The sequence below is a fragment of the Stenella coeruleoalba genome (assembly GCF_951394435.1).
Source record: "Stenella coeruleoalba genome assembly, chromosome: 1".
NCBI classification, from domain to species: domain Eukaryota; kingdom Metazoa; phylum Chordata; class Mammalia; order Artiodactyla; family Delphinidae; genus Stenella; species Stenella coeruleoalba.
The window spans coordinates 34,371,769-34,399,299 of NC_137169.1; the positions used below are offsets into that span (position 1 = coordinate 34,371,769).

At 37.2% G+C, this 27,531-nt stretch overlaps 1 protein-coding gene across 1 annotated transcript in view; it reads left to right on the top strand.

The window, feature by feature from the left end:
- The window catches only part of CCDC30 (coiled-coil domain containing 30), a 173,179-nt gene that overhangs the window by 23,414 nt on the left and 122,234 nt on the right, over window positions 1-27,531 (top strand). The window contains exons 6-9 of the mRNA XM_079917435.1: window positions 6,454-6,543; window positions 7,869-8,022; window positions 12,670-12,741; window positions 26,267-26,382. Of these exons, the coding sequence (XP_079773561.1) occupies window positions 6,454-6,543; window positions 7,869-8,022; window positions 12,670-12,741; window positions 26,267-26,382 (432 nt within the window). The remainder of the gene's footprint in view (window positions 1-6,453; window positions 6,544-7,868; window positions 8,023-12,669; window positions 12,742-26,266; window positions 26,383-27,531) is intronic.

Below are 27,531 nucleotides of genomic sequence, written 5' to 3' on the forward strand. Positions count from 1 at the left end.
AAGGCTTCCAGCAGAGGTAATGTTGAGGACCATTTTGAAAGCTGAGTGTTAGCTGGATGAAGAAGATGGGAAAGACATTTCTGGCAGAGGAAACAATGTATAATACATACTGGTTCATGTGAGTCAATGCTGAGAAATGTGCCTGGAGATATTTTCAGAAACCACTTCATGGTGAGACTCATATACTAAGCTAGAGAGTTTGGAATCAGTACCCAACAGTGTTCCTGGAGCATACTGGAGGCATAAAAATATTTTGAATGTACAAATGACTAACTGTTATAGTTGGTCTGGAGAGTCACTAAATGATTTTAAGAGGAGAGTAACATGATCTGATTTGTGTTTTAGAAAAATCACTGTGGTCACAGTAGAGGGGTGGATTGGATAGGGACCAGATTGGAAGCCGGGATTTCAGGGGATGTTAACAAATAATTAATTAAAGAATGAGAACCAAAAACAAGGCTCAGAGTGTAATACAGAAGGGAAGAAGGAGTTATGAAGGAGATGGAATCTATAAAACAAATTGGACACTGTGGAGGTGAAGTCTGGGATGCCCCTAAGGCTATCTACCCAGTCACTACTAAGTCATAGTTTTACCACTAATGGACAGAAAGAATTAAAACAGATATACTACAAAGGGTTTTTGTTATTATACAATGTAATTCATAAAATGTGTCACATTCCCAGTTATATTTTGTTTAAGCTAATGTTGTAATTTACCTGAGCATAAAGTAATCAGTAGAGTCACTTTTTTGTAGAAATTGACAAGCCGATTCAAAAATTGATAAGGAAATGCAAAGGAACTAGAATAGCCAAAACAACTTTGAAAAAGAAGAACTAGTTGGAAGATACACACTTCCTGCTTTCAAGACTTACCACAAAACTGCAGTAATCAAGAAAGTGCAGTATTGATATAAAGGCAGATATATAGATCAATGGAACAGAATAAGGAGTCTAGAAATAGACCCACACCTACATGGTAAATTGATTTTCAACACAGGTGCCAAGGTAATTTAATGGGGAAAAGATACACTTTTCAACAAACAATGCTGGCACAATTGGATAGACATATGCAAAAAAACAAAAACAAAACCCTCAACTCTATTGAGGTTCCCTTCCCCACTGGTAAAGGAGGGAGTCCCTACTCTAAACACTATGAGATAGCCAAATACATGACACCCAACCTTGAACAGAGATGATTGATAGTTTATTAGTCAGATAGACTCACAGCCCAGGGAGGACACTGCCTGTCATGCAGGGCCACAGGGGTTGTACTCAGGAATGGAGTGAACCCATAGGGGCCATGGGAGACAGACTTTATAGTACCAATAGGATGAGGTGCCCCCTAGTTCTCATGGGAGGATATGACTGGCTTGTTTAAAAAATTCCATGGGTTGGCAGTGAAATGGCAGCCATTAGGCTGAGGACTGGATAAAATATAGCTGTTCTGGCTGATAAGGGCACTAGCTGGGTGGAGAATCTTTCCCGTTGGATGGGGGCATATCTGGCAAAAGCAAGGGAATTCATGCTTAGGCTTTTGGTGCACTGTGAGTTACAAGGGTGTCATGGTAACACATGAAAGTTTAGACCTTACAACACATTTGTCCTATATCATATACAAAAATTAACTCAAAATGGTTCATAGATCATGTAGGAGATAAAATTTACAGAAGAAAATCTTAGTTACCTTGGGTTTGGCAAGATTTTTATAAGACAGGAAAAGAAAAAACATTGGACTTCATAAAAGTTCAGAACATTTGCTCTTCAAAAGACAAAAATAAAAGCAAGCCACAGAAGGGAGATAATTTTTTAAAAAATATATCCAACAAAAGCTTTGTATCTAAATATATAAATCTTATAACTCAACAATAATAACACATACAACCCAACTAAAAACTGGTCAAAAGACTTAAAAAGTGACTGCACTGAAGGACATATACAAATGGTAAATAACACATGAAAAGATGCTTAACTTCATTTATTATTAGGAAAACACAGAAATTACAATGAAGTAATTTATTATGAGGTAACTATTAATGTATCAATGAATGGCTAAAATTTAAGACTAACCATATCGAGTGTTGGTGACAATGTGGAGCAACTGGAATTCCCTTATCCTACTGATGGGAATATAAAATGATACAACCACTTGTGGAAACTAGTTTAGCATTGCCTTAAAAAGTCAAACACATACTTATCACATAACCCTGCCATTCCACTCCTAGGAATATACCCAAGAGAAATGAAAGAATGTGCCCACATAAAGACATACATGTTACAGCAACTTTAATTGTAGTGGCCCTAAACTAGAGTCAACTCAAATGTTCATCAAAAGGTAAATGTATAGATCCATAGAATGGAATATTACTTGGTAATAAAAAAGGATAAATATACAACAAAACAGATAAATTTCAAAATAATAATCTAAGTGAAATAAGCCAGACCGAAAAGAGTACATAGTCTATGATTCCATTTGTATAAAATAGTAGAAAATGCAAACTAATATATAGTAACAGAAACAGATCAGTGGTTGCCTGGGGACAATGTTAGGGGAGGAATGAATTATAAGGAAGTGTAGGAAACTTTTAAGGGTGATGAATATTTTCATTATCTTTATTGTGGTATTGGTTTCATGGATGGATACATGTAAAAAAATATGTACACTGTAAATTTGTGCAGTTATTGTATATCAGTTATACCTTTAAAAAGATTTTTTTAAAAGATTTTTCAGGGCTTCCGTGATGGCACAGTGGTTGAGAGTCTGCCTGCCGATGCAGGGGACACGGGTTCACGTCTCGGTCCAGGAGGATCCCACATGCCGCGGAGCGGCTGGGCCCGTGAGCCATGGCCGCTGAGCCTGCGCGTCCGGAGCCTGTGCTCCGCAACGGGAGAGGCCACAACAGTGAGAGGCCCATGTGTTGCCAAAAAAAAAGATTTTTCAAAGATCTTATTATGAAATGTAACTTGTAAAAATTTCATTGCCTCCCTAGGTTTGTGTGTGTATATATATATATATTTTTAATTAATTAATTTATTTATTATTTTTGGCTGAGTTGGGTCTTCATCGCTGCACGTGGGCTTTCTCTAGTTGTGGCGAGCGGGGGCTACTCTTCGTTGTGTTGTGTGGGCTTCTCATTGCGGTGGCTTCTCTTGTTAAGGAGCACAGGCTCTAGGGGCGTGGGCTTCAGTAGTTGTGGCACATGGGCTTCATTGCTCCGCAGCATGTGGGATCTCCCTGGACCAGGCCTCAAACCTGTGTCCCCTGCATTGGCAGGCATATTCTTAGCCACTGAAGTCCCCCTAGGTATATTTTAATAGGCCAATACTGAATCAACCTGTGCATAAAGTAGATGAGAGAGTCATTCCAACCAAAGTGAGGCCACATAAAGTGACACGGAAGTTGAAGAATTTTGCAAGGCCTGATCTATACACTAATTACATTTTACCTAACATTTGTTTTTTGTTGGTTTTCTGACTTAATACAGGCACATAGTAGAAACAGATTCAAGCAGTGTAAAATTGAATGAAAAATGAATTTTCTCACCCCAAATCCTCAGTTCCATATTCCTAAACTACCACTGCTGACAATTTTTTATTTATCTTTCCAGAAAATTTTCATCCTCTTAAAATACAAATTATGTTCCATTGTGCATATTGTTTTCACTTTCTGTATTAGTGTATATAGATTTGCCTTAGTCTGTTTGACAACATATATTCTTTTGAATGGATGTATCAAAATTTATTTAATCACTTTATTGTTGCATGGGGCAGAGGACAAAGGGATGACATTTAATGCCAAGAATAATCAAAGATTTAGAAAAACACATTTTATTGTGGAATATAACAGCATATATGCAGAAAAATGATAAAACTTAAAAAATACAGTTTGACAAATAGTTATGGAACAAACACCCATGTACCCATTGGTCCTGTGAGGAATACAACATTGCCAAATTCCTAGAAGCTTCCTTTTCTGATCACAACTCCCTTCCTCCCCACAAAGGTGTGCCTCCCTAAATAATATATATAGTAGTTTAGTTTTGTCTGTTTTTGAACATTACATACAAGGAATCAACTTTGGGAATTGCTTTTTTGTAAAACATTATGTTTGTATTATTTATTTTTAATTAGCTTGTCATTACTATGTATCATTCCATCATGTGAATATATGGCATGAGACTATCCATACTAAGTTGTTTTGGGTTGTTTCCAATTTATATCTATTATGAATGTAATATAATCTGTCAGTTATGCTGCTATGAATATTCTTATATATGTGCATGCACTTGTGTAAGGTATATACCCAGGAGTAGATTTAGGGAGTTATAGAGTATGTAGATCTTCAGCTTTACCAGATAATGTCAAACTGTCTCCTTAAGTAGTGGTACCAATTTATACTGGCACCAATAAATAGTGTATGAGAGTGCCTTTGTTCCTCATCAACACTTGATGTTGTCAGACTTTTAAATTTTTGCTAAACTACTGGGTGCATAATGATATCTCATATTGGTTTTAATTAGCATTTCCCTGATTAGTAGTGAACTTAGTATGATTGTCATTTGGATTTCCCATTTTATTAGTGTTTATTCAGGTCTTTTGTCCATTTAAAAACAGAGTTGTCTTTTTCTTACTGATTTACAGGAATTCTCTATGTTCTGGTTTCAAGTCTTTTATTGATTATGTGTATCACAAATACTTCTTTTTCCACTTTGTGGTTTGTCTTTTTAATATTCTTAATAGTGTCTTTTAATGAATGGAAGTTCTTAACTTTAATGTAGTTCAATTTATCAATCATTTGTCTTATGGTTAGTGTTTTTCTGTCTTGTAATCCTTGCTTTCTGGGATTTTGATTTTTGCTTTTATTGAATCTATAAATCAATTTAAGAGGAATTGATTATCTTAGATTATTGATATCATTTGTGATCATGGACAGTCTTTCCATTTATTTTTTAATGTATATAAACAAAGTTTTATAATTTTCCCTACAAAATCTTGCACATTTTTTTAATATTTATTGCTAGGTACTTCATATTTTGGGGTACTATTAATGCTATATTTATTAAGAATTTAATCTTCTAATGATTGCTAGTATTAAAAGTATAATTATTTTTATATATTGACTATACCTACCAATGTTGCTAAAATTTCTCATCTTAATAATTTATTTGAAGATTTAAAATTTTTTCTGCCTGTACAGTCCTATCTGGGAATAATGATACTTTTGTTTCTTCCTTTCCAATTTGATTCCTTTTAATTCTTTTATTTACCTTACTATACTGTCTAGGATCTCCAGTATTATCTTGAATAGGAGACATACTTGTCTGGTTAATGATATTAGAGAAAAAGTATTCAGTGGTATGATGTTTGATTAAGGGTTGGGTTTTTTTTAATGATACCCTTTGCCAGGTTAAGAAAGTTCTCTTTTATTCCTAGTTTGTTAAGAGCTTTTATTAGGAATTAATGTTGACTTTATAAAATGTTTTTTCTATAGCCATTGAGATAATGAAGTAATTTAGAACTTTCATCTGTTAATGTGAGAATTTCATTGATTAATTTTTCTAATGTCTTGCGTTCCTGGGATAAATCCAACTTGTTCATGATTTGTTATCCTTTCTAAATATTATAGATTCAGTTTGATAAAACTTTGTTTACGTTTTTCTATCTATGTTTATGAGTGAGGTTGCCCTGTGAGTTTTCTTTTTGTATTATCGTTGTCAGGCTTTAATATCAAGGTCTGGCTAGCCAGTGTTAGCCAACCTTTTTTTCATTATTGCCTCCATAATGACACTTTTTAAAGTTTCTTTTATTTTGTTTGTTTGTTTAATTTATTTTATTTTTGGCTGCGTTGGGTCTTCCTTGCTGTGCTTGGGCTTTTCTATAGTTGCGGCGAGTGGGGGCTACTCTTCATTGCAGTGCACAGGCTTCTCATTGCAGTGGCTTCTCTTGTTGCGAAGCACGGGCTCTAGGCGCACAGGCTCAGTAGTTGTGGCTTGTGGGCTGTAGAGAGCAGGCTCAGTAGTTGTGGTGAATGGGCTTAGTTGCTCCACGGCATGTGGGATCTTCCCAGACCAGGGCTCGAACCTGTGTCCCCTGCATTGGCAGGCGGATTCTTAACCACTATGCCACCAGGGAAACCCAATAATGACACTTCTTAGATAATTTTTTCTGTCTCTCTCCCATGAAATTTTAATGGCACTGATATAAAGTAATTCTATTTTTGTACTGTAGGCATCTGCACTTTGTACTTGAAAGGGTAAGATTTTTCCCCCCATAGAAATCAGTTTGCACTCCCTTGGGGGCAATATTGTCTCATTGAGAATGCATGGTCTCGCTTCATAAAATGGATTGGACTGTGCTCCCTCTTCTTTTACGTGGTTATTTTTTAAAATTTAAATGACATTTTTATTCATGAAGCTGATTGATGTAATTTTCATTCACCTCTTAATATTTACTTAGGAGAAATCTGAACAAACTCACCAGCCTCTGCAAAGGGAACATCAGAAACATCAAGAACTTGTGCATCAGTCTAAACACAGTCTGAGTGAGGTAAGAAAAAATTACAGTCTTTTCTTAATAATAGTAGCTAGTTACAGGTTAGCTTTTACCTTGGAAGTATTTTGTTTGAATATATTAAAATGTACAAATCCATGCTAAAAGATATCAGTTGTGCATAAGAGTATTATAAACACATCACAAAAATTTGGGAAGAAGAAAAAAGTCAATCACCCATTTAACACAATAGCTGATTTTTATTGAATGTATCAAAACTTAAACAATCGATGTGTGTTATGTCCTTTGAAAAATCACCTTGGGACAGTACACACTTCTTCCCAAATACGTTTGGAGCTTCTTTTGGCGGGGGAGTCCTTTAGACTGTATAGCACATTATTTTACATATAATTAATTCTGTTTGTAGAAATTATTTTTTGATCTGGGGAAATGTTATTAAGAGCTCCATCCAGTGAATAAAACATATACAGAGAGTTTAACAATGGGAAGTAACCCAAGATAAATATATATGGATGAAACTGTATATCCATCATAGTATTATTTTCAATAGCAAAAATAGGAAGCTACCAAAATGTTGAAATGATTATATAAATTATCTGCACCCACTGGAATATTATATAGCCTTTAAAAATAATCATTACAAAATCTGTACAGCAATATAGAAAAATGTTCCTCATATAATGTTAAATGAAAAAGCCAGACAGAAACATGTATATAGATTAGGATTATGACTATGTAAAAAATGTACATAAATAAAAAATACTGCAAGGAAATATACCAGTAAGCTAAAAATAGTTTTGTTATGTAGATGGTATTGGTTATTTTCTTATTTTTTAGAAAAATTTGTGTAATGATTATATTCATGTAAAATAAATACATATCTTGGGGATCAAAAGCAAAATATCATTGAGGTTGAATTTCTTACCTAGTTTTTAAAATGCTTTGAAAGTAATTGTAGGAAAGGAGCTCTAAACATGATTTGAGCCTTAATTGTGTACATACCTTGAAATTAAATGAAATACCTTATGTAAAACCATTTTATAAACTGTATTTAATTACCATATAAATGAGGAGTATTTTCACTCTCTTTGGCCAGATGATAATTTTTATCATTAAATTTCTATTATATAACCATAATCTCTTAGATATGTTAGGTTTGAACCTTGTGAAATTGCATGTTTATAGGTTAAAAACAATCAAATATCACCATTTTTCTATGGTTCAACCTAATAAAATAAATGCACGTAAATATTCTGTTTGCTACTCTTCTTTATTGGCTTTCAAACATTTATAGGTAATAGCACGATGTCATAAGGGTATATTTACTTTTTGGTGTACTACTAACGGTGGTTTTATTTCAGTCCCATGATGAAGACCCAGAAAAAGGTAAAATATCACAAAACTGCAGAGAGAAAGATATGGAACAAGTAACAAGGAGGTTAGGGATGGCCCATGAAGAGATCCGAAGGCTCACTGATGAACTGCAAGGGAAGGAGAAAGAACAGAGTAAATTAGGTAAGCTGTGGTTACAGATGAACATGTCTAACAATGTTTTAAGTGTAGTGATCCTACTCAGGTTGGAACATGAGAGCACTGAGAAAAAAAATCTTTTAAGATAAACACATAAAAGTCTGATATACAGCCTCATTTTCTACAGTGTCCAGAAATTTTTATTGAAGCATAGCGTAACATACCTACCAAAAAGTGTACAACTCCAATATTTACACTACCCAGTGCAAGAAATCTCCAGCAGTCTGGAAGCCCTGTTTCTTCTTCCTATGTCTACATATTCTCTCCTCCCCCAAAATTATGACTCTCCTAACTTTTAAGGTTATTTCTGAGTTTTGACTACAGGGAGTATGCATCCTTTAGTTTGTTTCTTTCGTTCAATCTTATGTTTGTGAGATTCATTTATGTTGTTGCATGTAGCAGTAGTTTGTTCACTTTTGTTGTTTGTACTCTAGTATTCCATTGAATAAGCCTATTCAATGTATTCTGTTTATCCATTCTACTGATGATGGACAATTATGTTGTTTCCAGTTGTGCTCTATTATGAATTGTGCTGCTATGAATATTCTTGTGCTTATCTGTACACCTCTGATCATGACATTCTAAGAGTAGAATTAGTAGATCAAAGGGTTACGGGTTTGTTCTACTTTGGTAGATACTGCCATACTGTCTTCCAAATAGTTGTATTAACTTAAGGTCTTCTCAGTTGTATATGAGATTTTGGTTGCTTCACATTCTTTATCAATACTCAGTATTGTCAGTCTTATTAATTTTACCTTTTCTGATGAGTATGTACTAGTATTTAATTTTGGCTTTACTTTGCGTTCCCCTGACAGCTAATGATGTGAAAATCCTTTAATATGTTTGTTGTTGTTGTTATTGCTCATTTAGATATACTATTTTGTGAAGTTCCTGCTCAAGTCTTGCACATATTTTTCTATTGGGTTGTATCTTTATGTTTTGTAGGAGTTTATTAATTTGTAGGAGTTTTCTGTATATTCTGGATATGAGCCTTTTGTTGGATATAAATGTCATGTTAAGTTTTTTTGCCATATAGAAATGCTAATATTTATCAAATCAGATTTAACCAAGTTATTCTTTATGGCTTCTGGGTTTTCATGTGTAAAGCCTTTTCTGTATCACTACAAGGTTATTGAAAATGTTCTCCTCTGGTGTTTTTTTTTCTTTTAGTGCATTTATGGATTTATTATTTATGTTTCAATCTTTGCTTTATCTGTAATTTATTTTAGTATGAAGTTTAAATTTTTTAAATGATTTCATCTCTATATAATTTGCAATAATTAAAGAAATTAGACTGATTCTTTTTCATGCAGTATATATGTTACTGTAGGATCATTTCTTAAAAATGTTAAATGTATAAAACAGTAATGATCCTGCCAAATTGATTGTGGAATTAAAAACAAAGAATATCAGGAGGGTTGAGATTTTGTTAAGAATGCATTTTAAACAGTGAACACAAATGACCTTTTCAGAATGATGGAAAATTGGGCTAATGGGTACACAATTGCATATATTTGTCAAAATTCATCAAATTACTTAAAAGGATGAATTTTACTGTATGCAAAGTATATCTCAATAAACCCAATTAGAAAAAAAAAAGAAATTTGGCCACGTGAGTCTGATGAGAAGCAGTCTGCTACTTGTAGTACAGAAGGAGAAAGGAAAGAGCAGGAGCCCTGTTATGTTTAGTTACATTTGGATGCAGCAGAACACAATCACATAGCATCCTGTTCCATCAGCACTTGGTTGCTCTGGTGGATCCTAAACTATTAATTGAAAACTGTCTGCACAGTGAGTATCCCCAGGGGACCGCTGGGAAGCTGAGTTAGCAAGTCCTTTTAAAATATCACATGTAGTGTCAGTGTGGGTCTTACGTGTTACTTCTTGGATCATCCATCAATTTATAGCCAGAATTTATCCCTAGGTATATGTGTTACATGATAGTGTTTCCCAAGTATTAGCCTATTTATTTCAACAAACTGACTCTTTTAAATGAAGGACTTTTAGTTTATTTTCTAGCTCTCTGTATATCACACCCAAAAATTTGGATGGGAATGAAAAATTTTGGCCAATAATAAAAGTAGTTTTCAATAATAAAAAAGAATACATGCCAAATATTTATTTATTCTCCAATAAATAAACTAAAAGAAAAAGATGAATTTTTAAAGGTTTGAAGGAATTATTAACCAAATATAATGTGTGGCCTTTACTGGATTCTGATTCAAACAGGTTTTTTAACATTTATGAAACAGTTGGAAGTTTGAATGTTAATTGGCTATTTGTATTAAGGAATTCTTGTTAAATTTCCTTAATCACACATAATGGTATTGAGTTTATATTTTAAAAGAGTCCTTATCTTTTAGACATACATAGTGAAATATTTATAGATGAATGATATGATGCCTGGGAGATGCTTCAAAATAATACAGGCCCCTACCTCACACCCACACAAAAATTAACTCAAAGTGGACCACAGAACTAAATGTAAGAGTTAAAATTATAAAATGCTTAGAAGAAAACACAGGAGTAAATCCTTATGATCTGGAGTTAGGCAATCATATGTTAGGTATAACACCAAAAGCAAGAGTGATAAGAGAAAACCTAATAAATTGTACTTACTCAAAGTTTAAAATTTCTGTATTTCAAAATATACTAACAAGAAAGTGAAAAGACAAACCATAGACTGAGAGAAATATTTGCAAATTATGTGTTTGATGTTGGACTCATATCCAGAATATATGAAGAATTCTCACATATTCTTTTATATTATTATAAAAAGACAGCCCAATTTTAAAATAAACAAAATAAAATTTGAGTAGACATTTCTTTAGAGAAGGTATATGAATGGCCAATAGGCACATGAAAAGATGCTCAACATCACTGGTCATCAGGGAAGTGCAAATTAAAACAATGAGATCCCTCTTCACACCCTCTAGAATGGCTATAATAAAAAAGACAATGACAAGTGTTGGCAAGGAGTGTAGAAATTGGAACATTGCTGATGGGATTGTAAAATGATGCAGACACTTTGGAAAACAATTTGGCAGTTTCTCGAGGTGTTAAATGTAAAATTATCATGTGACCCAGCAATTCCACTCCTGCGTGACCCAGGAGAAATTAAGACGTATGTCCACTCAAAAACTTGTATGAGAAATTAACACAACATTGTAAGTCAACTACACTTCAATAAAATAAATTTAAAAATAAACCTTGTATGTGAATGTTCAGAGCACTATTATTTACAGTAGCCAAAACATAGAAACAACTCAAACGTCCATCATTTGGTGAGTAGATAAACAAAACGTGGTATATCCATCCTGTGCAGAAAATAGTTAATATAGAAAACCCGCTAGTGGGAAGCTGCTGCATAGCACAGGGAGATAAGCTCGATGCTTTGTGATGACCTAGAGGGGTGGAGGAATAGGGAGGGTAGGAGGGAGGCTCAAGAGGGAGAGGATATGGGGATACATGTATCCATATAGCTGATTCAATTTATTGTACAGCAGAAACTAACACAACATTGTAATGCAATTATACTCCAATAAAGATGTAAAAAAAAAAAGAAGAAGAAAACTTGACACTGCTGTCCTTAGAAAGTCTGCTTGTCAGGTTAGCCCTTGGCTAGCATCTGGAAACTTGCATTTGGGGAAGGTTCCCAGCATTCCCCAATTTGTAATAGTGGTTCACTGTGCTTGACCTCTTTGTACAAACAATATGATTTATGCTGAAAACCTGCTTTCCTTCTGAGAGTCTGGGATTTTGATGTGTCCTAGGCAGAAGGTGGTGTCTATGTCACCAGCCCCCAATAAATATGTTGGTCACCAAGTCTGTAATGAATTTTCCTGGTAGACAACATTTCACACGAATTGTCAATTTGTTGCTGGAGAAATTAAGCACATCCTGTGTGACTCCGCTGGGAGAAGACTCTTGGAAGCTTGTGCCTGATTTCCTCGTGCACCTTTTCTGTGTGATTGGGAATGATCTCTTACAAGATTCATGTTAGTGTCTTACTTCTGGGAGATTCCTCAACTTGCCGTTATAGAAAGCCTATCAGCCATACCATTGGTGATGAGTAAACCACAGGAGGCAAAGTGATTAAACCTGGGTTAGAGCACCCAAATCCAAAAGACTCCAATGCCCCATGTACTTTCCTTACGCCCTTCTGCTCTCCTCATAAAATTCTTGAATAGTACCAAAAGCTATTTCCTGAAATTTTGCTATTTTGCTATTTCTAGAAACTACTGGCAAAATTCTAAATATTATTAATTGCAGGAATTAATTTTAAGTATTTCTGTGTGTAATTTCTTTTTACTAAACTGGTAGTACCATGCTTAAAAACTTTCAGCTGTTCCTGTTGTTTACAGTAGTCCAAACTCTTCAGCATAGAATCTGGTTAGGGAAACAGGGAAAGATTACAAGATCAGATGATATCAAGGACAGGGATAAATATAAGGTGTAGTAGGAATATTAAGAGGGGAATCTGGAAAACATTCCGGGAGGAGGTGACATTTATGCAGAAAGTCAGGGGACAGCCATCAGAAAGTGTTCCAAAGAGAAATAGTCGTTTGAAATTTGATTATTATACTAATCAGTTGCTCCATACACAAATATTTTGTTCTTTTTTTCTTTTAGATTCTGCACTTGAGAAGTCTCGACTAGAAATTGAGAAATTGAAAGAAAATTTGATAAAGCTGAAAGAAAATGGTGAGTCATTTTAGCAGATATAACATTTAATAATAAAATATTAAACAATAATATTTGTTAAGTAATATTTTAAAATAATATTACTTAATAAATATAATAATATTACTACTACTGCTATTGAGGCAGGAGATAGATGGGTCCCAGGCTGAACAGTTGGAGTTCGTCCCCTGTGGACAGATACTCCAAAATAGCAGGAGGGAAGAGAAGCTAAGCCCTGCCCAGACAAAAGATAAAAGACCACATATTCCTCATTCTCGAAGGAGGAGACCTTCCTGACTACACACATGCAGAAAGGATCCTTGAAGGTCGAAAAGGGAGGGGGCGCCACCCCATAGTAGGTGATGTCAGGCTACCCATAGGCCTCTTCGCTAGAATCCATCTTGGCCAAGAGATGTGCGCGCACACGTGGGAGGACCCTGAGAAATATCAAATACAAACTCAGGCCAGGCAAAGCAAGATGATTGGCCAAGGAGACCTGGAAGAAATGCTCCATAAAAGTGAATCAAACTACCACGAGGGTGCGACTCTCTCTCTGAGCCCCCCGGTGTGTCTATCCATAGGTACCCTTTTTCCTCCTAATAAACACTTTACTTGTTTCACTACTTTCTGTCTTTGTGGGAATTCATTTCTGCAGAGCTATACGGGCCAGGGCTTTGTCACTGCCCACTGGTATAGTGCCTAGGATTCAGCACTCTCACTGTCGCGGCCTGACTTTAATCTCTGGCTGGGAACCAAAATCCTGCTTCAAGCCGCTGCAGACCGAGGCCACCCTAGATCACTATTATTATATCTACTGCTATTACTATTACTACCACTTGTTGCTTCCAAACAGGTACGCTGTCAGACATTTTATTTATTTATTAAAAAAAAATTTTAACATCTTTATTGAGTATAATTGCTTTACAATGGTGTGTTAGTTTCTGCTTTATAACAAAGTGAATCAGTTATACATATACATATGTCCCCATATCTCTTCCCTCTTGCGTCTCCCTCCCTCCCACCCTCCCTATCCCACCCCTCTAGCTGGTCGCAAAGCACCCAGCTGATCTCACTGTGCTATGGGGCTGCTTCCCACTAGCTATCTATTTAACGTTTGGTAGTGTATGTATGTCCATGTCACTCTCTCATTTTGTCCCAGCTTACCCTTCCCCCTCCTTATATCCTCAAGTCTATTCGCTAGTAGGACTGCGTCTTTACTCCCATCTTGCCCCTAGGTTCTTCATGACCTTTTTTTTTTTTTCAGATTCCATATATATGTGTTAGCATATGGTATTTGTTTTTCTCTTTCTGACTAACTTCACTCTGTATGACGGTCTCTAGGTCCATCCACCTCACTACAAATAACTCAATTTCATTTCCTTTTATGGCTGAGTAATATTCCATTGTATATATGTGCCACATCTTCTTTATCCATTCATCTGTCGATGGACATTTAGGTTGCTTCCATGTCCTGGCTATTGTAAATAGAGGTGCAATGAACATTTTGGTACATGACTCTTTTTGAAGTATGGTTTTCTCAGGGTATATGCCCAGTAGTGGGATTGCTGGGTCGTATGGTAGTTCTATTTTTAGTTTTTTAAGGAACCTCCATACTGTTCTCCATAGTGGCTGTATGAATTTACATTCCCACCAACAGTTCAAGAGGGTTCCCTTTTCTCCACACCCTCTCCAGCATTTATTGTTTCTAGATTTTTTGATGATGGCCATTCAGACCAGTGTGAGATGATATCTCATTGTAGTTTTGATTTGCATTTCTCTAATGATTAGTGATGTTGAGCATTCTTTCATGTGTTTGTTGGCAGTCTGTATATCTTCTTTGGAGAAATGTCTATTTAGGTCTTCTGCCCATTGTTGGATTGGGTTGTTTGTTTCTTTGATATTGAGCTGCATGAGCTGCTTTGAAATTTTGGACATTAATCCTTTGTCAGTTGCTTCATTTCCAAATACTTTCTCCCATTCTGACGGTTGTCTTTTCGTCTTGTTTATGGTTTCCTTTGCTGTGCAAAAGCTTTTAAGTTTCATTAGGTCCCATTAGTTTACTTTTGTTTTTATTTCCATTTCTCTAGGAGGTGGGTCAAAAAGGATCTTGCTGTGATTTATGTCAGAGAGTATTCTGCATATGTTTTCCTCTAAGAATTTGATAGTGTCTGCCCTTACATTTAGGTCTTTAATCCATTTTGAGTTTATTTTTGTGTATGGTGTTAGGGAGTGTTCTAATTTCATTCCTTTACATGTAGCTGTCCAGTTTTCCCAGCACCACTTATTGAAGAGGCTGTCTTTTTTCCACTGTGTATTCTTGCCCGCTTTATCAAGATAAGGTAAGATAAGATATGTGCGTGGGTTTATCTCTGGGCTTTCTATGCTGTTCCATTGATCTACATTTCTGCTTTTGTGCCAGTACCATACTGTCTTGATTACTGTAACTTTGTAGTATAGTCTGAAGTCAGGGAGCCGGATTCCTCCAGCTCCGTTTTTCTTTCTCAAGATTGCTTTGGCTCTTCGGGGTCTTTTGTGTTTCCATACAAATTGTGAAATTTTTTGTTCTACTTCTGTGAAAAATGCCAGTGGTAGTTTGTTAGGGATTGCATTGAATCTGTAGATTGCTTTGGGTAGTAGAGTCATTTTCACAATGTTGATTCTTCCAATCCAAGAACATGGTATATCTCTCCATCTATTTGTATCATCTTTAATTTCTTTCATCAGTGTCTTATAATTTTCTGCATACAGATCTTTTGTCTTCTTAAGTAGGTTTATTCCTAGATATTTTATTCTTTTTGTTGCAATGGTAAATGGGAGTGTTTTCTTAATGTCACTTTCAGATTTTTCATCATTAGTGTATACGAATGCAAGAAATTTCTGTGCATGAATTTTGTATCCTGCTACTTTACCGAATTCATTGATTAGCTCTAGTAGTTTTCTGGTAGCATCTTTAGGATTCTCTATGTATAGTATGATGTCATCTGCAAACAGTGACAGCTTTACTTCTTCTTTTCCGATTTGGATTCCTTTTATTTCTTTTTCTTCTCTGATTGCTGTGGCTAAAACTTCCAAAACTATGTTGAATAAGAGTGGTGAGAGTGTGCAACCTTGTCTTGTTCCTGATCTTAGTGGAAATGGTTTCAGTTTTTCACCACTGAGGACGATGTTGGCTGTGAGTTTGTCATATATGGCCTTTATTATGTTGAGGAAAGTTCCCTCTATGCCTACTTTCTGGAGAGTTTTTATCATAAATGGGTGTTAAATTTTGTGGAAAGCTGTCTCCACATCGATTGAGATGATCATATGGTTTTTCTCCTTCAATTTGTAAATATGGTGTATCACATTGATTGATTTGCATATATGGAAGAATCCTTGCATTCCTGGGATAAACCCCACTTGATCATGGTGTATGATCCTTTTAATGTGCTGTTGGATTCTGTTTGCTAGTATTTTGTTCAGGATTTTTGCATCTATATTCATCAGTGATATTGGCCTATAGTTTTCTTTCTTTGTGACATCTTTGTCTGGTTTAGGTATCAGGGTGATGGTAGCCTTGTAGAATGAGTTTGTGAGTGTTCCTCCCTCTGCTATATTTTGGAAGAGTTTGAGGAGGATAGGTGTTATCTCTTCTCTAAATGTCTGATAGAATTCACTTGTGAAGCCGTCTATCTGGTCCTGGGCTTTTGTTTGTTTCAAGATTTTTAATCACAGTTTCAATTTCTGTGCTTGTGATTGGTCTGTTTATATTTTCTATTTCTCCCTGGTTTAATCTCGGAAGGTTTTGCATTTCTAAAAATTTGTCCATTTCTTCCAGGTTGTCCATTGTATTGGCATATAGTTGCTTGTAGTAATCTCTCATGTTCCTTTGTATTTCTGCAGTGTCAGTTGTTACTTCTCCTTTTTCATTTCTAATTGTATTGATTTGAGTCTTTTCCCTTTTTATCTTGATGAGTCTGGCTAATGGTTTATCAATTTTGTTTATCTTCTCAAAGAACCAGCTTTTAGTTTTATTGATCTTTGCTATTGTTTCCTTCATTTCTTTTTCATTTATTTCTGATCTGTTCTATATGATTTCTTTCCTTCTGCAAACTTTGGGGTTTTTTTGTTCTTCTTTCTCTAATTGCTTTAGGTGTAAGGTTAGGTTATTTATTTGAGATGTTTCTTGTTTCTTAAGGTAGGATTGTATTGCTATAAACTTCCCTCTTAGAACTGCTTTTGCTGCATCCCATAGGTTTTGGGTTGTCGTGTTTTCATTGTCATTTGTTTCTAGGTATTTTTTTATTTCTTCAGTGATCTCTTATTTATTAAGTAGTGTGTTGTTTAGCCTCCATGTGTTTGTATTTTTTACAGATTTTTTTCCTGTAATTGATATCTAGTCTAGTGTTGTGCCCAGAAAAGATACTTGATATGATTTCAATTTTCTTAAATTTACCAAGGCTTGATTTGTGACCCAAGATGTGATCTATCCTGGAGAATGTTCCATGAGCACTTGAGAAGAATGTGTATTCTGTTGTTTTGGGATGGAATTTCCTATAAATATCAATTAAGTCCATCTTGTTTAGTGTATCATTTAAAGCTTGTGTTTCCTTATTTTTTTTCATTTTGGATGATCTGTCCATTGGTGAATATGAGCTGTTAAAGTCCCCTACTATGATTGTGTTACTGTCGATTTCCCCTTTTATGGCTGTTAGTATTTGCCTTACATGTTGAGGTGCTCTTATGTTGGGTGCATAAATATTTACAATTGTTATATCTTCTTCTTGGATTAAGCCCTTGATCATTATGTAGTGTCCTTCTTTGTCTCTTATAATAGTCTTTGTTTTAAAGTCTGTTTTGTCTGATATGAGATTTGCTACTCCAGCTTTCTTTTGATTCCCATTTTCATGGAGTATCTTTTTCCATCCTCTCACTTTCAGTTTGTATGTGTCCCTCGGTCTGAATTGGGTCTCTTGTGGACAGCATACATACAGGTCTTGTTTTTGTATCCATTCAGCCAATCGATGTCTTTTGGTTGGAGCATTTAATCCATTTACATTTAAGGTAATTATCGATATGTATGTTCCTATTCCCATTTTCTTAATTGTTTTGGGTTTGTTTTTGTAGGTCTTTTCCTTCTCTTGTGTTTCCTGCCTATGGAAGTTCCTTTAGCATTTGTTGTAAAGCTGGTTTGGTGGTGCTGAATTCTCTTAGCTTTTGCTTGTCTGTAAACATTTTAATTTCCCCGTCAAATCTGAATGAGATCCTTGCTGGGTAGAGTAATCTTGGTTGTAGGTTTTTCTCCTTCATCACTTTAAATGTGTCCTGCCACTCCCTTCTGGCTTGCAGAGTTTCTGCTGAAAGATCAGCAGATCTTTTGTTGCTGTTGTTGTTAACCTTATGGGGATTCCCTTGTGCGTTATTGTTTTTCCCTTGCTGCTTTTAATATTTTTTCTTTCTATTTAATTTTTGATAGTTTGATTAATATGTGTCTTGGCGTGTTTCTCCTTGGATTGGTCCGACATGGTACTCTCTGTGCTTCCTGGACTCTATTAACTGTTTCCTTTCCCATATTAGGGAAGTTTTCAACTATAATCTCTTGAAATATTTTCTCAGTGCCTTTCTTTTTCTCTTCTTCTTCCAGGACCCCTATAATTCGAATGTTGGTGCGTTTAATGTTGTCCCAGAGGTCTCTGAGACTGTCCTCCATTCTTTTCATTCTTTTTTCTTTATTCTTCTCTGCAGTAGTTATTTCCACTATTTTATCTTCCAGGTCACTTATCCTTTCTTCTGCCTCAGTCATTGTGCTATTGATCCCTTCTAGAGAATTTTTAATCTCATTTATTGTGTTGTTCATCTCTGTTTGCTCTTTAGTTCTTGTAGGTCCTTGTTAAACGTTTCTTATATTTTCTCCATTCTATTTCCAAGATTTTGGATCATCTTTACTATCATTATTCTGAATTCTTTTTCAGGTAGACTGCCTATTTCCTCTTCATTTGTTACGTCTGGTGGGGTTTGCCTTGCTCCTTCATCTGCTGTGTGTTTCTCTGTGTTCTCATTTTGCTTATCTTACCATGTTTGGGGTCTCCTTTTCGCAGGCTGCAGGTTCGTAGTTCCTGTTGTTTTTGGTGTCTGTCCGCAGTGGCTAAGGTTGGTTCAGTGGGTTGTGTAGGTTTCCTGGTGGAGGGGACTAGTGCCTGTGTTCTGGTGGATGAGGCTGGATCTTGTCTTTCTGGTGGGCAGGTCGATGTCTGGTGGTGTGTTTTGGGGTGTCTGTGGCCTTATTATGATTTTAGTCAGCCTCTCTACTAATGGGTTGGGCAGTGTTCCTGTCTTGCTAGTTGTTTGGCATGGGGTGTCCAGCACTGGAACTTGCTGTTCGTTGAGTGGAGCTGGGTCTTGGTGTTGAGATGGAGATCTCTGGGAGATTTTCGCTGTTTGATATTACGTGGAGCTGGGAAGTCTCTTGTGGACCAGTGTCCTGAACTTGGCTCTCCCACCTCAGAGGCACAGCTCTGATGCCTGGCTGGAGCACCAAGGGCCTGTCATCCACACAGCTCAGAATAAAAGGGAGAAAAAAAAAGGAAAGAAAGAAAGAGGAAGATAAAATAAAATAAAGTAAAATAAAATTATTAAAATAAAAAATAATTATATTAAGAAAAAATATTTTGTTTTTGTAGAAAAAAATTTTTTAAGTAAAAAAAAATTTTTTTAAAACAAAAACGTACAGACAGAACCCTAGGATAAATGGTAAAAGCAAAGCTATACAGACAAAATCACACACATTCACACTCACAAAAGGAGAAAAAGGGAAAAAAAAAATATATCGTTGCTCCCAAAGTCCACCTCCTCAATTTGGGATGATTCGTTGTCTAGTCATGTATTCCACAGATGCAGGGTACATCAATTTGACTGTGGAGACTTAATCGGCTGCTCCTGAGGCTGATGGGAGAGATTTCCTTTTCTCTTTGTTCACACAGCTCCCAGGGTTCAGCTTTGGATTTGGTCCTGCCTCTGCGTGTAGGTTGCCTGAGGGCATCTGTTTTTCGCTCAGACAGGACAGGGTTAAAGAAGCAGCTGATTAGGGGGCTCTGGCTCACTCAGGCTGGGGGGGAGGGAGGGGTACGGAGTGCAGAATGAGCCTGTGGCGGCAGAGGCCGGTGTGACATTGCATCAGCCTGAGGCACGCCATGAGTTCTCCCGGGGAAGTTGTCCCTGGATCACGGGACCCTGGCAGTGGCGGGCAGCACAGGCTCCCGGGAGGGGCGGTGTGGACACTGACCTGTGCTTGCACACAGGCTTCTTGGTGGCTGCAGCAGCCTTAGCGTCCCATGCCCGTCTCTGGGGTCTGCGCTGATAGCCGCGGCTCCCACCCGTCTCTGGAGCTCCTTAAGTGGCCCTTGCGCGCCAGGAAACAGAGGCAAGAAAAAGTCTCTTGCATCTTGGGCAGCTCCAGACTTTTCCCCAGACTCCCTCCCGGCTAGCCGTGGCGCACTAGCCCCTTCAGGCTGTGTTCACAAAGCCAATCCCAGTCCTCTCCCTGGGATCCGACCTCCGAAGCCTGAGCCTCAGCTCCCAGCCCCCACCCACCCTGGCGGGTGAGCAGACAAGTCTCTCGGGCTGATGAGTGCTGGTCGGCACCAATCCTCTGTGCGGGAACCTCTCTGCTTGCCCTCCGCACCCTGTTGCTGCGCTCTCCTCCCTGGCCCCGAAGCTTCCCCTCCACTAGCCGCCGTCTCCACCTGCGAAGGGGCTTCCTAGTGTGTGGAAACCTTTCCTCCTTCACAGCTCCCTCCCACTGGTGCAGGTCCCATCCCTATTCTTTGTCTCTGTTTTTTCTTTTGCCCTACCCAGTTACGTGGGGAGTTTCTTGCCTTTTGGGAGGTCTGAGGTCTTCTGCCAGCGTTCAGTTGTTGTTCTGTAGGAGTTGTTCCACGTGTAGATATATTTCTGATGTATTTGTGGGGAGGAAGGTGATCGCCGCATCTCACTCTTCCGCCATCTTCACTCTTCCGCCATCTTGAAGCTCCTCTCCTGTCGGGCATTTTAAATGGATTATCTCTAATGTTAACAACAGTGCCAAGTTGTAATATTATTCCCATTTCATTGATTAAAAAACTGAGTCATGGCAAGGTTAAATGAATTGTCCAATAGCTACATTAGAGACTTCCCTGGTGGCACAGTGGTTAAGAATCTGCCTGCCAATGCAGAGGACTCCGGATCAAACCCTGGTTGGGGAAGATCCCACATGCTGTGGAGCAGCTAAGCCCACGCACCCCTACTACTGAGCCTGTGCTCTAGGGCCCGTGTGCTGAAACTACTGAAACCTGTGTGCCTAGAGCTCGTGCTCTGCAACAAGAGAAGCCACCACAATGAGAAGCCCGTGCACTGCACAAAGAGGAGCCCCTGCTAATCGCAACTGAGAAATGCCCGCGTGCAGCCAAAAAAATAAAAAATAAAATAGCTACATTAAGTATTAGAGCTGGTATTTGAATCCATACATGTCTGGCTCCAAAACCTTTGGTCAACACAAACAATACATATTTACTGGGACCACTGAGATCAAGACAACTTATAATACATTTAACAACACTTCACACATATTTGTTTGCTAGGAAGCCAATAGGCTTGGAATAAGTGGTGAATTAGTTAATCTGACCCTATCTTGGCTGTGTAAAAATGATATCAGCTATAAATAATGTAATGACATTTGAGTGTCATAATGGTAGTAACTACAAAAATAATTTAAAATATGTTTACCGGTTTTAATAGTTATAAAACTAGGTTTATTTACCCAATGCTATTGTGATTTACAATAAGAAACATGTATTTGGTGTTCATCCTTGTTTCTGCTACCCCCAAACCCTTGGAATTTCCTAAGTGATTAAGAACAGTAGGGGTGTCTTTTGTCATGGTAATGAGGACTTTTGGAAAGCCCCTCAGTAACCAAAGGATGGGAGTTAGTTGCCAAGGGAGCCAACCACGTGATTACGGGGTTGGAACTTTCAGTCCCACCCTCCGCCCCCTCTATAAACGCCAACTCCTCCTGTCCCCACCCCCAGCTCCTAGGAGGGGGGAGGGGCTGGAGATTAAGTTCAATCGCAAGTGGCCAGTGATTTAATCAGTCGTGCCTGTGTAATGAAGCTTTCATAGAAACCCGAAGGAGGGGGTTCAGAGAGCTTCCGGGTTGGTGAACACATGGAGATTTGGGGAGCGTGGCGCACTCAGGGAGGGCATGAAAGGTCTGCACCCCTTTCCCCAGACCTTGCCCTTAGGCATCTCTTCCATCTAGGTATTCCTGAGTCACATTCCTTTATAATAAACAGGGTAATCTAGTAAATAAAACGTTTCCCTGAGTTCTGTGAGCTGCTTTAACAAATTAATCAAACCCAAGGAGGAAGTCATGGGAACCTCTGATTTATAACCAATCGGTCAGAAGCACAGATAACAATCTGCCCTTGCAATTGGCATCTGAAGCAGAGGGCAGTCTTGTGGGGCTGAGCCCTTAACCCGTGGAATCTGATGCTATCTCCAGGTAGATAGCCTCAGAACTGAGTTGAATTGTAGAACACCAAGCTGGCATTGGAGAATTACGTGGGTGTGTAGGGAAAAAACCCCATGCATTACAATTGATGATCAGGATTGTTTAAAAAATATATGAATACAATTATAAAATGAACACTGCTTTCTTAGTAACTGATAGAGCAAGAAAACAAAATCAGTAAGCATATAGAAGACCTAATAACACTACTAAGCAACATGACATAATCGATAATTATAGAAAACTCCACCAGAAGTATTATATTCTTTTCAAGTACACATGGCGCATTCACAAAAATATGCTGTCACCATAAAACAAATTTCTGCAGAAGAACTGAAATCATACAAGTTATGTTCTCTGACCATAATAGAATGAAACCAAAAAGCAGCAACAGTAGTATGTTTAGAAAATCGCCAAATATTTGGAAGTTAAATAAGATACTTCTAAATTGCCATGCCTTCCAAGAAAAAAATTACAAGGGATATTACAGAATATTTTATATGAATTAACTTGAATAACAATGAAAACACTGAACATATCAGTATTTGTGGGATGCATCTAAGCCAGTGCTTACGAGGGAAACATCCCATTTAATGCTTATACCAGAAATCAAGAAAGGACTCAAAATAATCTAAGCTTCTACTTTAAAAACCCACGATAAGAACAAGTTAAATCCAAAGCAAGCAAAACGAAGGAGATGTTTAAAATAAGGTTGAGGTCAATAAAAGTAAAAACAGAACAAAATAGAATAAATTAGTGGAATGAAAGGCCGGTTCTTTGGAAGTATCAATAACATTGGTAAATGTCTAACTAGATTGTTCATGAAAAAATGAGAGAAGACACACATTACCAATATAAGCAATGACAGAGAGAACATTTCTACAGATCAAAAAGATAATAAGGGAATATATTGAGCAACTTTATGACAACAAATTTGATGACCTGGATAAGATGGACACATTCCTTGAAAGGCACAAATTACCGAACCTCACTCAAGGAGAAACAGATAGCCCTAAATCTACCAAAGAAATTGAATTTATAGTTAAACATCTTCCCACAAAGAAAACTCCAGGTTCAGATGGCTTCACTTAACAAACTTTTAAGCAATAAATAATACTGATTTTACATAAACTCTTCCAGAAAATAGAAGAGAGAATACTTACTTCCCAACTGTTAAATGGTCAGCATTACCTTGATGACAAAACCAACGACATTACCTTATTCCCAATGACCGCAGAAGAAGACCTTGTAAAAGTACAAAGAGTAAGGAGTAATTTTGGGGTAGTAAAATCAAATTGTGTTTATCTGCAGTGGGTTGGCTAAGAAAGTGACCACACAATGGATACTTTCATAAGAATGACATAGATTTTTGTGCACTGACATGAATAGATGTCTATGACATGTTATCAAGTGAAAAAAGCAAGCTGTAGAGTAATACATGTAGTGTAATGTCATTTTGGTTTTTATTTTTATAGGGTGTGGGGGGGGGATGTGTGTGTGCATGTGTATGTGCACTCACAGGACTGTATGAGGTGATACACATTAGTATGGCAGTAAAGTTGTGAATACACTGGGATAGTTTTGTATAAGTTCTAAGTAGCTACTGCCCTGCGTCTGCCAAGTGTCTCCCACCTACCCCAACTGTCCCAGCTCCTTCCAGCCCCTTGTCTTTCCAGCCACCAGAGGGATAATACTTGGCACAGCAGGATGTTCTGTAGAACTCCGCTCCAGAGCTACGTTCTCGTAGATGAGGGTCCACGCTTTACCAGTTGTTAAATATTTTCAGTACAACCCTCGTCTATACATTAGAATATGCATATAAAAAATTTTAAAAAGTATTTACCAAGTATTAACAACATTATTTTGGGTCAGGGTAGATAAGGGTTGGATGAGAATATCTGCTCTGAACATAACCGTATAGCTTGATTTTTTCTTTTTAAAACAAAAAGCCTATATTCCATTTGTAATAAGCAAAACAGTACTGATTTTAGTGACCTATTTAAAATAGACCATTATTCAACTGTATTTTTAAGATCTGTGAAAATTAAAAATACTGGTAATATATAGTATAGAGAAATGGACAATCGCATTATGAGAACGTAGCTTTGTACAATCTTTTTGAAGAATAATTTGGCAGGCTCTGTCAAATTTTTTTAATGCACATGTCTCCTGATCCAGCTATCCCTGTTCTTTCTGGGGATTTACTTTTTTGGAAATAATGTCATAAATACCTAGAGATTGATGAACAAGGAAAATAATTTTAGAATTGTTTACAAGAATAAGCATTGGCAACAAACCTAAATCTTCATCAGGGGAAAAGTGACACAAAAAATGGCAATTCGGACGGTGGCATACTATGCAGAACAAAATGAGATAATGCATAAACATACTGTGGTATATTAATAAGATGGACTGGGCTTCCCTGGTGGCGCAGTGGTTGAGAGTCCGCCTGCCGATGCAGGGGACACGGGTTCGTACCCCGGTCCGGGAAGATCCCACATGCCGCGGAGCGGCTGGGCCCGTGAGCCATGGCCGCTGAGCCTGCGTGCCCAGAGGCTGTGCTCCGCAACGGGAGAGGCCACAACAGTGAGAGGCCCGCGTACCGCAAAAAAAAAAAAAAGAAAAGAAAGATGGACTAAAGAGTCAAGAGGAACAAATTATTGATAAAACACCAATGAATCCCAAAAATACTGTATATATTGAGTGAAAGAAGCCTGACACAAACATATGTGTATTGTAAGATTTTATTTCTATGAAAACCAAGAACGAGCAAAACTAGTCTATGTGACAGAAGTCAGAAAGTGGTGGTAGGGGTGGGTGGGAGTGGAGAACTGACTGGAAAGTATTTGAGGGAACATTATGGGGTGATGGAGATGTTCTGTATCTTTTTCAGGGGAAGTTCACGGGTATATAAAATTGTCAAAATTCATTGAACACTTAAGATATGTACATTATATTGTATGTAAATTATACCTCAATTAAAAAATAGTTCCAAATAAGAAATGGAAAGTGACTTTATAAGAGTTGTCCTGTAAAGATATTCATGATGTATTCACTGGTGGTAAAGTTGCAGACAGTGTTGCATAGCATTGTTTAAATTTTTTTAAATTGCATATGCAAAAGGTAGAACAAATCTTGTCCTCCGTATATGTATATGGATTGTGAATGCTTTTTTTTTTCTTTTTGGTGTGTTTTCAGCATTTTTCAAGTTAAAAAAATTTACACACTAAGGAAAAAAAGAGGGTAGTAAGGGAAACAAAAGAAAAAATGAAGAAAGAAAAATACAAGCAAAAACAGAACAGGCAATGAAGAAGGAAAACAAAGGAGACTAAAGCAGCAAAAGAAAAATAGGAGAAACATAAGTGAAAAAAGAAACAGCTGCAAATCCAGGAAAGTTACAGGCAACAAGTTTGTACTATTGAAACTTTGATGAGTGCTGGAAAGAGCAGGTCTTAACATGAGGTGCTGAGCTGAGAGTAGCCTACAGGCAGAGGTGCTACAGGAGAAAGATGGTTTTGATGAATCAACTTGATTTCACTTTACAGTCTGTCCGTTCACTACCCCTAGCTCCCTACATCAGCTGTCTATGGAGGTCCTGCAGTTAATGAGTGCAAGAGAAGTATCTAGGAATATGTGAGGAATATATGAGGTGTGTAAGAGAGACAGGACCACAGGACCACCAGGAAGATGATTTTTTTAGTGGTTTCACTTTTAGAAGGCAGGCTCAATTGTTTTAAAATTCCAGGTCCTGGAAGAATCTCTATTGCTGGAAACCCTATACTCAAAAAGTCCAGCTCATTAGACTGGTATGAGAAATAAAAAACATTCTGTTCTGTTTCATTAGTTGGTGGAACATTCTAGGGCTGGACTTGAGAGTCTAGCAGCTCTTCTTTGTGGAGAATCACATATGCAGAGACACGGTAGGACTGACAAGAATGGCAGGAAACAGCACTTCCTCAGTTTTTAGAGTTAACGCCCCCAAATTAAAACTTCGATCCAGTTGAGTCAATTACATTTTCCCTGTTTTAGACTCAGTTGACCTACGGAAAGCAAAGGAACATAATCAGAGACTGGATGAGGAAATTCTGGCTTTAAGAAATCGAGTTCGATCACTTGACTCAGAAAGAAAGGTACTTGGAGAAGAGGTAAGTTATTTAATTTTTTCTTAGAGTTAATTTAACTGTGTATAGAATAGTAACAGTCAGCAGCTAAGCAAGCTAGATGTATCAATACATCATTTATTGGTCATTAGTGAAGACTGATTCTGGTGGCTGTAGCATCCCAGGTAGAGCTGTACTTTGACCTAGATGCTTTCTATCAGTATTTCTATTTTATACATTTTAACTACATATGCTGAACAGTAATGTTACTGCTATAGTGTCAGTTTAGGATCTTTTCTTTTTAATAAGGATTTAGATAATAGTTTATACCAATCACATTTACCAAAGTTTGAGATTATTAATACTAAACCCGTAGTTGTGTTATGGTTTTGAATCATTTCTTCTTAGGAATTTATTGATTTTTAATATGTACTTCCAAGTTCTAAATATACTATGTGTCACTTTAATTTTAATTATATTCATTTCACAATCATATCTCTAGTGTCTAATACAATGCCTGGCATATAATAAGTGCTCAAGAAATTTTGTTGCAAGAATGAATAAATATTCATTAGAATGGCTATTATCAAAACAATAAAAAATAACAAATGTTGTTGAGGAAGTGGAGAAATTGGAACCCTTTGTGCATTGTTGTTAAGAATGTAAAATGGTACAGCCACTGTAGAAAACAGTATGGGACTTCCTTTAAAAAGTAAACATAGGGGTTTCCCTGGTGGCGCAGTGGTTGAGAGTCCACCTGCAGATGCAGGGGACACGGGTTCGTGCCCTGGTCTGGGAAGATCCCACATGCCGCGGAGCGGCTAGGCCCGTGAGCCATGGCCGCTAAGCCTGCGCGTCCGGAGCCTGTGCTCCGCAACGGGAGAGGCCACAACAGTGAGAGGCCCACATACCGCAAAAGTTAAAAAAATTAATAAAATAAATAAAAAGTAAACATAGAGTTACCAGATGATCTAGCAATTCTGCTTCTGGGTATACACCCAAAAGAATTGAAAGCAGGGACTTGAACATATATTTGTTCACTCATGTTCATAGCCAAAAGGTTGAAGCAACCCAAGCATCCATTGACAGATGAATGGATAAACAAAATATGGTGTACACATACAATGGAATATTATTCCACTTTAAAAAGAAATATGCTACAACATGGGTGAAACTTGAAGACATTATGCTAAT